The sequence below is a fragment of the Pongo abelii genome, chromosome 18, assembly GCF_028885655.2.
Source record: "Pongo abelii isolate AG06213 chromosome 18, NHGRI_mPonAbe1-v2.0_pri, whole genome shotgun sequence".
NCBI classification, from domain to species: domain Eukaryota; kingdom Metazoa; phylum Chordata; class Mammalia; order Primates; family Hominidae; genus Pongo; species Pongo abelii.
Window position 1 is genome coordinate 67,542,270 of NC_072003.2, and position 14,196 is coordinate 67,556,465.

Genomic DNA, 14,196 nt, shown 5'->3' on the forward strand with positions numbered 1-14,196 from the left:
GATCTCGGCTCACTGCAACCTCCGCCTCCCAGGTTCGAGCGATTCTCCTGCCTCAGCCTCTCGAGTAGCTAGGATTACAGGCACACCCCACCACGTCTGGCTAATTTTTGTATTCTTATTAGAGACGGTGTTTCACCATGTTGGCCAGGCTGGTCTCGAACTCTTGACCTCATGATCTGCCCACCTCGACCTCCCAAGGTGCTGGGATTACAGGCGTGAGCCACCATACCTGGCCCTGTTTTAACATTTTAAACATTGCAAAATGTTAACCACCATTCAGAAAAAGTGCATTAAACACAAACATGCGGTTTCACAAGTAATTGCAAAATGAACAACCATCACCCAGGTCAGGAAATAGACCATCCTCGTCATCACAGAAGCCTCCCATGTGCATAGTTATTTTTGGTAAGAATAGTATACATTTAGGATCTCTTTCCCCTCGAAGCTTATACTCTGGCTGTGTTTTCTTCCAGGGCTTAGGCTAGGGTTGAACTTGCATCTTCATTGAGTGACCCTATGTGTTTGGGTTTTCTTGCAGAGGTGCTCAGCACAGTGGACTTTGTCGCCCCTGATGATCGAGTTGTATTCCGCACCTGTGAAAGAGAGCAGAACAGGGTAGTCTTCCAGATGGTGAGTGACCCCATTGCTGCATGCCCTCCTGAGGCTCACCATCCCCTGATATTTCCCAACTCATGCCCTGTGCCAGGCCAGTATTGAATACCTGGGGTACATTGTACAACGATGACTTCCTGAAGATTCCGCTTTAATGTTTTCCAAAGAGCCAGTCATGAGTAATTATACTATTGGAGACAGTTTATGGAAATCAAGCTATCACAGTCTTATATGTCTCTAGTTTCAAATTTAATTTACTTACTTGTAGGAATTGTCTGTTTGGCATGATTTCTCTATTTTTTTGTCCCTAGCATTGATTACTCAGATCATAGTCTTTGTTTTTATGTAGTGCGTATTTATTTCTAATAGAAAAAAATTAGGATTTTTCAAGAGTAGTTAAGATTTGTATTTGAGTTGTGATGACTCTATAGTGCTCTTCTCTCGCTTTGGGCATTTCTTGGTGCTTTTTCAGAAACATCCTGAATGATGTTTAGGTTTCTAAAAAATTGATAACAATGGGTAACCATGTGATAAAGCAAATCTAGCAAAATGTTAATTGTAGAATCTAAATGGTGAGTGTTTGAATGGTCACTATAAAATGTTTTCAAGTTTTTTATATGTTTGAGTGTAATCATAGTATAGATAACATTTTCTAGACCTTCCAAGTCCACCTTTTTCTGCTGGCAGTGAGCTAGTCTAGTGGGCTGGCCGTTTAAGAGAAAGCCAGCCTGACTCTGTTGGTGTGTGGGGGGTGTGTGTGTATGTGTGTGCTGCATGGGTGTGTTTGTCAGTGCATGTGTATCTGTGTCAGGGCAGTGGTTGATGCAGCCTCTTGTGTTCCCAGGGAACTTCAGACGCAGAGCGAGCCCTTGCTGTGGCCAGGCTTGTGTAAGTTCCTCCTCTGTCTTTAGCACTGCCTTTACCTCTCCTTTGAGCTGTGAGGGTTTAATGTCCTGGTGACTTTGGAGGTGACTCACCCTTCTGCCTTCTAGCCCATTACCTTCTGTTTCCAGGTTAAGAGTGTCTGGTTTCCGGCCAGGCACGGTGGCTCATGCCTGTAATCCCAGCATTTTGGAAGGCAGAGGCAGGTGGATCATGAGGTCAAGAGATCGAGACCATCTTGGCCAACATGGTGAAACCCTGTTTCTACTAAAAATACAAAAATTAGCTGGGTGTGGTGGCGCGTGCCTGTAGTTCCAGCTACTCAGGAGGCTGAGGCAGAAGAATCTCTTGAACCCGGGAGGCAGAGGTTGCAGTGAGCCGAGATTGCGCCATTGCACTCCAGCCTGGTGACCGAGTGAGACTCTGTCTTTAAAAAAAAAAAAAAAAAAAAAGAGTGTCTAGTTTCCTTCTCTTTGTGGCATCCAAGGGCTGGCCTGGGACTCATGTGTACCCACAGTGCCTAGATCTCAGAGACCCTCTATGCGTATTGGGGGGAGCTGTTTTTTTGTATTTATTCATGAAACTTCCTTTCCAGGGACTCCCATGACTATGAGTCCTGAAGCTTTAAGTATCAAAGTATAGGTAAGACATATTGCTTCCTGAATTAACATAGACAGGAAGCCTGGGGAACATAGGCAGAGCTCATCTCTACAAAAATGGTGGTGCATGCCAGTGGTCCCAACTACTTGGAAGACTAACGTGGAAGGATCACTTGGGCCCAGGAGGTCGAGGCTGCAGTGAGCCTCCATTGTGCCACTGGACTCCAGCCTGGGGAACACAGTGAGACCCTGTCTCAAGAACAAAAACAAAGGCAGGAGAGTGCTATAGTTAATGTGATAGGTTTTGAAGTTAAGACAGACCTGGTTTGGAATTCTGGTTTTGCTACTTGTTAACTGTGTGACCTGAGATAAGTTACTTAACCTCAATGAGAACCTAGTTTTCTCACCTATAAAATAGTGCTACCAACCTCTGGCATAGGGAAGGGTAAATGAAATAATGCATGTAAATGTCTTTGCAGCATGTGGCACATAATGAGATCTTAGTAAGTGTTAGCTATTGTTATAATTACAAAGAGAGTGAGTGGGAACTCAGGCAGTTATTGCTGCTGATCATGGACTATTAACTATGTATTACTATTTAGGTTGGTACAAAAGTAATTGCGGTTTTTGCCATTGAAAGTAATGGCAAAAACCGCAATTACTTTTGCACCAACCTAATACATACCAGAGGACGGAGTGAGGATTCTTTTTACATCTAAGAATTGTTTGGATTAAACCAGTTGTGCAGCCCAGCCAACAAAGGCAGTGCTAGAACTTCCACCAGAAGCTGTCATCTGGCAAAGGGCTCTTAGGCTCATGTCACTTTTCTGCATTGACAAATGGCTTTTACTATTTCAGCCGAGTTCAGTGTGCCCATCTGAGTTACCTGATACAACTCCAAAGTAGCAAAGCCCTCTTCATCTAGCCCTTTATAGATGTGTGCACACATTATGTCTTTTCTCTGGATTTCTGCTCAGATGAGGCAGGTGCACATTTTAGGGATGGGTTTCTTTCCCATTTTTCAACTTCTGTCATTGGGGGTTGGTGTGTTTCATAGAGTCAGGGGCAGGGTAAGAGGTTCATGAGCACAGGCCCATTCATGCCTTTAATTTCACCTTCTTTGCTCTAATTCAATACTTATTACCTTTACTCCTTCATCCTTTTCCAGAGAAAATGATGTGGCTGGTATTGATGTCAACATGGGCTGTCCAAAACAATATTCCACCAAGGTAAACTGGTTTCTTTATACTCCTCATAAATGTAGGATGCAGATTAAGAGGCTGACAAGACATAACTAAGCATAGTACCTAACTCTGGACTGGATTCTGTACTAGATGGGGAAAATGCTCAAAAAGATATTGTTAGATGAACTGACAACATTAGAATAGGGACCATAATATATTAGCTAAATATACTGTATCAATGTAAACTTATGAAGATAACTCTTCTGTGGTTATGTGACAGAATATCCCTATTCTTAGAGAATACACACTGAAATATTTAGGAGTAAGGGGCTATGATATATGTAACTTACCCTCAAGTGGTTTATACATATACACACACACTCATATATCACACACACATACATATATAGATTCATACATAGATTATATATATTTTATTATATATTATATATAAATAATGTTATATATTATTTATATATTATATAATATATAGGTATATTATATTACATATGATATATATTTATTCTATATAATATAATATATAATATATAAAATAAATATATAATAAATATATATTACATATATAAATGTATATAATTGTGTGTGTGTGTAGAGAGAGATATATATATAGAGAGAGAGAGAGAGAGAGAGAGAGAGAGAGAGAACTCATGCCCAAGTAATAAAGCAATGCAAAGGTACAGAGAAAAATAGAGGGGACAGGGCTGTGTCTTTTCATGAATAAAACTGAGACACATATCCCAGAAAGCCCAGAGGAGGATTATAAAAAAAAAAAAGGGAAAACAACTGAGACATACATTTAAAAAAAAGAGAGGAGGCCAGGAGTGGTGGCCCACACATGTAATCCTAGCACTTTGGGAGGCTGATGCAGGAGTATCACTTGATCCCAGGAGATTGAGATGAGCCTGGGCAACAGAGTGAAACCCTGTCTCTATAAAAATTTTTAAAAGTTTAAAAAAAAAAAAGGCCAGGCATGGTGGCTCATGCCTGTAATCCCAGCACTTTGGGAGGCTGAGGTGGTCAGATCACCTGAGGTCAGGAGTTTGAGACCAGCCTGACCAGCATGGTGAAACCTTGTCTCTACTAAAATTACAAGCAATTAGCTGGGCATGGTGGTGTGTGCCTGTAATCCCAGCTACTTGGGAGGCTAAGGCAGGAGAATCGCTTGAACCTGGGAGATGGAGGTTGCAGTGAGCCAAGATCATGTCACTGCACTGCAGCCTGGGTGACAAGAGCGAAAATCTGTCTCAAAAAAAAAAAAAAAAAAAAGTGGATGCAGTGTAAATGTTCCCATTGTCGTATCAGAAGAGATCAGACTATGGTAGCCCAGAGAAGGGAGTGGAAAGGCAGCCTTTAAACTTGGAATTTGATAGGGAAATATTGTCCTTGGGCTGAGATTTAGGACCCTGTAAGCAGAGGGTGTGGTATAAGCAGGGGCCTGGGGATGAATATGAGGTAGACACAGGGAGGCCTGAGTAGCTTGATTTGACCAGAGGTTTGTCGAGTGGGAGATGATGAAGAAGAAGCAGACTGCAGGATCGAAAACCTTGGTTGGTAAAAGATCAGCTGGACTTGGACTTTAGGTATCTTTGGGCTTTTTTTTTTTTTTTTTGAGATGGAGTCTCGCTCTTGTCGTGCAGGCTGGAGTGCAGCAGTGTAATCTCGGCTGACTGCAACCTCCGTCTCCTGGGTTCAAGTGATTCTCCTGCCTCAGCCTCCCGAGTAGCTGGGACTACAGGTGCCCGCCACCACACCCAACTAATTTTTTTTGTATTTTTAGTAGAGACGGGGTTTTGCCATGTTAGCCAGGCTGGTCTTGAATGCCTGACCTCGTGATCCACCTGCCTTGGCCTCCCAAAGTGCAGGGATTACAGGCATGAGCCACTGTGCCTGGCGGTTTTGCTGTTTTCTGATTACTTCTTTGTGTTCCTAAATTATGTGAGGAGCAGAGTTAAAATGATCTGGAGGCAGGGTAAGGTGGTATATGCCATTTATATAAGGAGGATAGGGAATGATTATATATATATTTTGTTTATTCAGGGAAGATTTTTGGAGAGACACAGAAGAAACTAGTAACATTGATTTCCTCTGGGGAAGGAAACTTAAGTTTTTATTTGGTTATGCATAGGTAGTAAATTCCCATTACAGGGGTGCTACTGAAAATAATTAACTGGCACAGCACTGGCACTGATCAGTCAGAAGAGATACCAATCAATATGCCACACATGTACATACTAGCTGAATATCTGCTGTGCTCTCATGGTTCAAAAATTGAAGCCAGATAAAAAGCATAGATTGAGGCTGGGCGTGGTGGCCCATGCCTGTAATCCCAGCACTTTGGGAGGCTGAGGCGGGCAGATCACCTGAGGTCAGGAGTTCAAGACCAGTCTGGCCAAAAGAATGAAACCGCATGTCTACCAAAAAATATAAAAATTAGCCAGGTATGGTGGCACACACCTGTAGTCCCAGCTACTTGGGAGGCTGAGGCAGGAGAATCGCATGAACCCCAGAGGCAGAGGTCGCAGTGAGCCAAGATTACGCCACTGCACTCCGCCCTGGGCCACAGAGTGAGACCCTGTATCAGAAACAAAAGAAAAAAAAAAAAGTATAGATTGAAACATTTCCCATTCCTTAGGCAGGGAGACTTCTTACTCGTTACCCATTTGAATCTCTCAAATTTTGAATGTTTTATCTATTCAAAAAAGCAAGTAAGTTTAATAGAAACGAAGGAAGGAAGGAAATTCCATTGGTGAGAAAGCTATTACTGTGGAAGGGGCAGTGAAACTGAATTTTAGGTCCTGTGATTCTATAAGGAAGGGCTGGATACATGTGAGTGGAAGGACAGATGGAGCCAGGGGGAGTGCTGGGACTTCCTCAAGGCCTTCAAGGTTTCTTTTATGACCAATGTAGTCCAGGCTTGGTGGATTTTCCAGTCTACCCATTCTTCTCTAAAATCCAGGCTCAGCCTGGCGGAGTCTGTGGTGGTTTGACGTTCTCTCTGATTCCAATTTGTCATCCTTAAACATGAAATTAAAGTGTAATAACTGAACTTACACCTTCTGAGCACATTCTGTGAGCATTCATTAGTATGTAGTCTTTATACTGGCAGCATATATTTATTGGAATTTTTTTTTTTGCCTTCATCTCACTCTTAATGGATTCAGATTTTTAAAGATCCCCCTCCTCCATTATTAAAGTAATTAATACCATTGTCTAGAAGTTGGAAAATATAGACAAGTACAGAAAAGAGCAGGAAAATCACCAGTAACTCACAATAAAGAGCTACCACCATTACTATTATCAAGATTCAAGTGGTTGTTTGGGTTGGTAGTTTCCATTTCCTGGGGCTTTTGCTAGAGTTGGGCATGGGTCTGGGCTGGGACATTGTTGCTGGCAGAAGAGAAGGGCCTAGATAAGGTTTGTAAGTTGTGTGTACCTTAGTAGCTTTGCTGGTGGTGTTGATGCCTATGCAAGCATTGAGTATGATAGGAAGAAGGCGCATTTGATCTTACTTCAAATGAAGGATGATTCATTGTTTTTTAAGGGCTTGGGAGATGGTGGGATTTAGTTTATTAAGACACTGAGACCTGGGTTAGGCAGTGGGCAGTCTTGAAAAATAAGTTTTATATAGCCCACTTCTAGATAGATTTGTGGGATTTACCAAGGGGATCAGAATGATGACTTTTTTTTTGTTTGTTTGAGTTGGAGTCTTGCCCTGTCAACCAGGCTAGGGTACAGTGGTGCAATCTCGGCTCACTGCAACCTCCGCCTCCTGGGTTCAAGCAATTCTTCTGCCTCAGCCTCCTGAATAGCTGGGACTACAGGCACACACCTCCACGCTTGGCTAATTTTTGTATTTTTGGTAGAGACCGGATTTCACCATGTTAGCCAGGCTGGTCTCGAACTCCTGACCTCAGGTAATCCACCTGACTCAGCTTCCCAAAGTGCTGGAATTACAGGTGTGAGCCACCACACCCAGCCTATACGTTTTAAAAGTCACCACTCTGATCCGGCCAGCCTGGCCAACATGGTGAAACCCTGTCTCTACTAAAAATATATAAAAAAATTAGCTAGGGGTGGTGGTGCATGCCTGCAATCCTGGCTACTCAGGAGGCAGAGGAAGGAGAATCACTTGAACTGGGGAGATGGAGGTTGCAGTGAGCCGAGATTGCGTCACTGCACTCCAGCCTAGGTGACAGAGCGAGAATCTGTCTCAAAAAAAAAGGAAAAAAAAATTATCACACTTCAGTCCCAGATGTTATGGGCACAGATACTGCTGCCCTCCTACTTGTTTAAAAGAAGTACTGGTTGCCAGTGGGCCTTGGTCCCTTGGAAGTGAGTGCCGGGGTGGCGCTCAGTTGCCAGACCCCATCCCATGGAGAGGGCCATACTGTCTCCCACATGTAAGAAGACCTTTTGTGTGTTTCTTCTTAGGGAGGAATGGGAGCTGCCCTGCTGTCAGACCCTGACAAGATTGAGAAGGTAAGTCCTCCATGAGTGAAAGCAGGGGTCCTCAAATACAGCTCCAAACTAGAATTGTCTAGAACGCCTCCTTCCACCAATACCAGATTTACTGATGTCCACCCAGTTTCTCTCCCTGAGGCCTAGCGATTTCCAAAAAATCTTCCCAGTGATTTTGACATGCAGCCAAGTTTGGGAACCCCTGAGCCAGCCTACAGCAGCCTTGATGTTCCTAAAAAGCCCAGATCTAGAGACATGTCAATGAAGAGCCAGGGGTCCTGAGGACTCACAGAGAACCTCCTCTGTATTTCCTGTCTCCCTTCTGGGAAGGTCTTGAGAGCAGAGGCCAGGCTACCTGTGGTGAGGACGGGCTCAGTGGCCATATGTGTTTGTATGTGTGTGGGTGGATTGGCCTCTCCCAGGGGGCTTGATGAGAGCAGCAGTGGGTCCCCCTATGTCCTGAAAGAGTCTACTCCAGCCCTTGGGCCAGGGTCAGAGGAGGCAAGCTGAAGTTAGTCTCTCTCTGTTCCCCTTTCTTTGGTGATTCTGTAGGCTAGCTTAATGAGGCCCTGGGGACAGGTTTGTGTTCCTCTCCCAGTCTGCCAGCTCTTTCCTTTTAGCTCCTTTGTTTTCCTTTTCATTCTCTATTGCTACTTCCCTGTCTGGGCTTTAAGCCTCATCCTGCTTCCCAGAGGCTAGAGCGACTCGGGACTCAGGCATCACCAATGAGAGCTGCCATCATTGCCAATAAGAGCTGCATGGTTGCTGTGCCAGCAGCCTAACCCTGCATGTTCCTCCAGCCCTGCTGTCTCTGGGACATAGGAAGACCACTGTGCTTGCTGGCTATGTGCCTTCTCGTTTTTCCCATGTGCAGCCAGAGATACTCTATCTATAGTGCACCTGTATAATGTACCTTTCTTTTTTTTGAGACAGAGTCTTGCTCTGTCACCCAGGCTGGAGTGCAGTGGCACAATCTCGGCTCACTGCAACCTCTGCCTCCAGGGTTCAAGCGATTTTTCTGCCTCAGCCTCCTGAGTAGCTGGGATTACAGGCGCCTACCACGACGCCTGGCTAATTTTTGTATTTTTAGTAGAGATGGGGTTTCGTCATGTTGGCCACGCTGGTCTTGAACTCCTGACCTCAGGTGATCCGCCCCCCTTGGCCTCCCAAAGTGCTAGGATTGCAGATGTGAGCCACTGTGCCCAGCCATAATGTGCCTTTCATTTGATCCTGAAACCCCTTGAAGTAGACAGGATTGGCAGTTATCTCCATTTGATCAAGGACAATAATAATGCACAGAGAGAGAAAATAATTTGCTTAAGATCATATAGTAGGCCGGGCGCAGTGGCTCATGCCTGTAATCCCAGCACTTTGGGAGGCTGAGGCGGGCAGATCACGAGGTCAGGAGATCGAGACCATCTTGGCTAACATGGTGAAACCCCGTCTCTACTAAAAATACAAAAAATTAGCCGGGCGTGGTGGCGGGTGCCTGTGGTCCCAGCTACTCGGGAGGCTGAGGCAGGAGAATGGCATGAACCCGGGAGGCGGAGGTTGCAGTGAGCAGAGATCGCGCCACTGCACTCCAGCCTGGGCGACAGAGCAAGACTCCGTCTCAAAAATAAAAAAAAAGATCACATAGTAAATAAGTGGCAGGCAGGGCCAGCTTGTGAGCTGTAGTCTCTTCTGACTCCTAGTGTCAGCACCCTCTCCAGTAGCATCTCAGGTTCAAGGTGCCTGGGTATAGTTTATAAGTGTCAGGTCAATAGGCACCTCAACTTGGAAATCTCCAGTTAAGACACTTGTGTGCAGGGTGGAGTGGAAGTAGACATCTTGGATGTCAAATTGGTTTCCACACCTAGGAGAGGGGCCCCAGCAGGGAGGATGTGGTTCACAACATGAGCACACAGGCATTTTTGTTATCCTCCAGCCTCCTCTTTTCTCAGACCCAGGCTGTTGGCTCTGTCCTCTCTACTGCCCCTCTTTGAATGAGGCAGATTTCATCCATGAGGCAGCAGAGATACACTCAACCTCAGAAGCTTAGTTCATTCCACTACTTCTCTGGTTGGGTACTTAGATGGGCCAGGTTGGACTGATAGATGGGGTTTGCTCCATGGTGGGGAGGTTGCAGGCTTCCACAACAAAGCCAGATGTGGCTTAGGTATAGGGGCTGGATTCAGTTCGGGTCCAGACTGTGCTGGCAAGCTGGGTGACCTGGGTGAGACCTTTGCGGGTCCTTCCAGGCTTGGCGTTTTAGGCCTGTGGTTCCATCTGTGGTACTATCTCAAGACCACCTCTAGAAATTTTCTCAAAATTCTTGTTTGGGGTTATGAAAAACCTTGGAAATACATAACATTGGTGGTTGTACAACATTGTGAATGTAATTAATGCCACTGAATTATACACTTAAAAATGTTTAAGATGGCAAATTTCATGTTATATATATTTTACCCCAGTTAGAAATAAAGGATGCTGGCCGGGCGCGGTGGCTCACACCTGTAATCCCAGCACTTTGGGAGGCCGAGGCGGGCGGATCACGAGGTCAGGAGATCGAGACCATCCTGGCTAACACAGTGAAACCCCGTCTCTAATCAATAAAAAAAAAAAAAACAAAAAAAAAAAACAAATAAAGGATGCTATCCGTTGAGAATTCTGCAGACCCTTGGGGTGAGTAGGGGTGGAGAGTGGGATATCAATCTCTTTGAGAAAGCTTCTACCAGGTAACTCTGGTATACGCTCCCTGGATTAAGAACCTCAGTTTTATTTTATTTTTTTAAATATTTATTTATTTATTTTGAAAGGGAGTCTCGCTCTGCTGCCCAGGTTGGAGTGCAGTGGTGAGATCTCAGCTCACTGCAACTTCCACCTCCTGGGTTCAAGTGATTCTCGTGCCTCAGCCTCTGAATAGCTGAGATTACAGGCATGTACCACAACACCCGGCTAATTTTTGTATTTTTAGTAGGTACAGGGTTTCACCATGTTGTTCAGGCTGGCCTCGAACTCCTAACCTCAGGTGATCTGGCCTCCCAAAGTGCTGGGATTGCAGGTGTGCACAGGGCATCCCCCTTGTGTACACTGTACTTGGGCCATGGCTGACAATTGGCAGGGCCAGGACTTGAACTCAGGTCTCACTGCTTTCCAGGCCTATGCTTTCCTATCCTCGTCTGCTGCCTCCCAGAAACCAGGGGAGTGAAGGAGCCTGCTTTTCTTCAGTTGGCCAGTTGGGTCTATTGAGGCAAGCCTGCTTGTAGGTAGATGTGCTGTTCCTCTGCTCAAATATGGACTTGTCTCTCGTTCTTTCTCCCCAAAGACTTGGATCTGGAGAGTTGGTGTCAAGGAGAGTTTCGTGCTAGAGCCTGGCCAGAAGACAATCTCTAGTTGCCATTTCCCCTCAGTGTGACCCTTGCAAGTGCCTAGGGTTTTTGGTTACCTAATTTCCTTCCTAGTCCTTAACACACACATGAAACACACAGAAATACTGAAGAAAGTACTGAGAGCTACTTGGATAAAACATAGCAAAAGGAAGTTCTACAAGACAGAGAATTGGATCAGACCAGCTGGTGTTGCTTAAATCACCAAATGTCAGAGTATTCTAAGTGAGCACTTGTAATGGAACCTTTTAGAGCTGTTGCTTTGAGCATGAAGGATGGGACTAGAGTGAGAATTTTTATTGTATTTCTTGATGAACCTGTCAGGCACCCCCTTAAAATGTAAGTGCCTCTTTAAGGCCTGCCAGGGTGACCTTAAGATCTCAGGCCAAGTCTGCCTCCTGGAGCAGCACCTAGAGACTGTTCCTTCCTGCCAGTCCCTGGCAGTTGGGCCAGCAAGTCCTGTCTTGCTCATGAACTGTCCACCTGTCTGTCAGTCCAGCCTCTTGATCTGATGTCTTCTGGAATGGCCTGCTTCATCCTGTCCCTGATAGGCCTCCGCTACTGGTTTTTGCAACCTGGCTCTCTGCTGCCCCCACCTGTCTAGACTCAAGACTGGCAGCAGCCACCTAGATAGCCCCCTGCTCTGCTAGGCAGAGATCCAGTTCTTGGAAGAGGGTTCTTGGGATCGTCTTTCCTCCAGCTTGCCTGGCCTGAAATTTCTGATGAGGGAAGAAGATAGCAATGACACAGACATGCAGTGTCATCTACACCTCTCTATCTCTGATTCTTGTGTGATCTGGTCTTGCTACCTCCCTGTCACTTTCCTGCGTGACTTCTTGATCTTTCTTTGAAATCTTTTGCAATTGCTATGTGATAAGCACTTTTAAATATGTTGAGTACGTTGTCTTTTCCTTTGCCAGTTTCACTCATATATATCTGACTCCCCTAAAGAGGAATGCAGACCCTTAAGAGGCTTCCTGTTCCCTCACCCTGCAAGTCTTGGAACAACACTCAGGGAAATTCCCTTCACCCAGGAAAGAAGCTGTCCGCCCCCCCGCCCCTCCCCGCTTTTTTTTTTTTTTTTTTTTTAATAGAAACAGGGATGGGCTAGGTGCAGTGGCTCAAGCCTGTAATCCCAGGACTTTGGGAGGCTGAAGCAGGTGGATTGCTTGAGCTCAGGAGTTCGAGACCAGCCTGGCCAACATAGTGGTCCCAGCTACTCTGGAGGCTGAAGTGGGAGGATGGCTTGAGCTAGGGAGGCAGAGGTTACAGTGAGCCAAGATTGTGCCACTGCACTCTAGCCTGGGAAACAGAGCCAGACCCTGTCTCAAAACAAAACAAACAAACAAACAAAAAGGAAACAGGGTCCTGCTGTGTTGCCCAGGCTGGTCTCAAACTCCTGGCTTCAAGCAATCTTCCCACCTCAGCTTCTCAAAGTGTTGGGATTACAAGCATGAACCACCACACCCAGTTAGCAATATGTTCTTTTTTTCTTACTTTTTTTTTTTTTTTTAGCCATGTGTTCTTAACCAAGGCTAGGCCTCAGAATGATACTGAGGACAGGCTGGAGTGTGTTGGGCAGCGCCTTTTGAAAACACACATTCCTAAGCCCTGCCCCTAGAGACTGACTTAGGAAATGATAGTGTGGAATTCAAGAGTTTGTATTTCTTCAGTTCTCCAGATAATTCTGGTATTTGTCCTGGCAAAGGCTCAGTGAGCTGCACACAGGTGTGCACGCATACCCGTTCACTCACTCATTCATTCAGTATATTTGACAAATATGTATACACCACTAGGTGCCAGGCAGGTGCTGGGGCTCCAGTATAGAACAAACGCAGGTCCCTTGCCTCATGGAGCTTATGTGTGTATATGTGTAACAGACACACACATGCATTCACACACACACAAACTGTTCATGCCACCAGAATGCACAGCCTGTAGTGGAGTTAATTAGTACAGGCAGTGTGATGGTTTGTTCCAGAAGACATAGGTGCTCTTGTGTTTTCGTTTCTGCAGATCCTCAGCACTCTTGTTAAAGGGACACGCAGACCTGTGACCTGCAAGATTCGCATCCTGCCGTCGGTAAGGAGGGTGTGTTACATATGAAGGTCCATTCTCTCTGGTGATGTTGGATTTAGGTTTGTGAATGATTCTTGAGGTGCTAAATTAGGCTTGGAGGAGAGAGTAGAGCTGAGCCTACTTTAGAAGCCAGCAGCTGCTCCTTCTGGAGCTTCAGTAACCATCCTGTGTGGTCTTCTTCCTCAGCTAGAAGATACCCTGAGCCTTGTGAAGCGGATAGAGAGGACTGGCATTGCTGCCATCACAGTTCATGGGAGGTGAGTGGTCACCTTTCTAGTGACTGACTGGCAGGGAGGTCCTAACCCATCTTAGGGATCCTTCCTTAATTGATCTGTCACCCCAAGTGACAGCCAATCTCTCTTCTACATATTCAGCCTACCTCTGCCTAGCTCTTTGATATCCTATGAGTCTGGAGGGCAGGCAGACCCTGAATGGGCTTTTGCATTTGCCTTTCTTTCATTCAAGGAGCGCCTACTGAGGGTAGGTACTGAGGTTTAGAGACGCAGAGAGACTAAGAAAGGAGAAACACCTCTACTATCAGGATGTGTAAATGCTAGCGATTGAGTAATTTGCTCAAAATCGTACCATGCAGCCAGTATCTGGTGGAATTCTGACCCTCATGAGAAAAATCTCATTTATTTCCTTCCCTTCCTCCCTCCCTCCCTCCCTCCCTCCCTCCCTTCCTTCCTTCCTTCCTTCCCTCCCTCCTTCCTTCCCTCCTTCCTTCCTTTCCTTCCTCTCCTTCCTCCCCTCCCCTCCCCCTCCCCTCTTCTCCCCTTCCCCTCCCCTCTTCTCCCCTCTCCCACCTCCCCTCTCCCCTCCCATCTCCTCCCCTCTCCCCTCCCATCTCCTCCCCTCTCCCCTCCCATCTCCTCCCCTCTCCCCTCCCATCTCCTCCCCTCTCCCCTCGCATCTCCTCCCCCTCCCTTCCCATCTCCTCCCCTCCCCCCTACCCTCTCCTCTCCCCTCCTTTCCTCTCCTCCTCTTTGTCAT

The 14,196-nt window shown here is 45.9% G+C and overlaps 1 protein-coding gene across 9 annotated transcripts in view; it reads left to right on the forward strand.

Moving 5' to 3' along the window:
* DUS2 (dihydrouridine synthase 2) overlaps positions 1–14,196 on the forward strand; it is a 56,381-nt gene that overhangs the window by 30,069 nt on the left and 12,116 nt on the right. For all 9 annotated transcript variants that reach the window (XM_024233752.3, XM_054535014.2, XM_054535013.1 and 6 more), the window contains 6 exons: positions 539–630; positions 1,457–1,500; positions 3,262–3,322; positions 7,730–7,777; positions 13,141–13,206; positions 13,390–13,460. In XM_024233752.3, the coding sequence (XP_024089520.1) occupies positions 539–630; positions 1,457–1,500; positions 3,262–3,322; positions 7,730–7,777; positions 13,141–13,206; positions 13,390–13,460 (382 nt within the window). The remainder of the gene's footprint in view (positions 1–538; positions 631–1,456; positions 1,501–3,261; positions 3,323–7,729; positions 7,778–13,140; positions 13,207–13,389; positions 13,461–14,196) is intronic.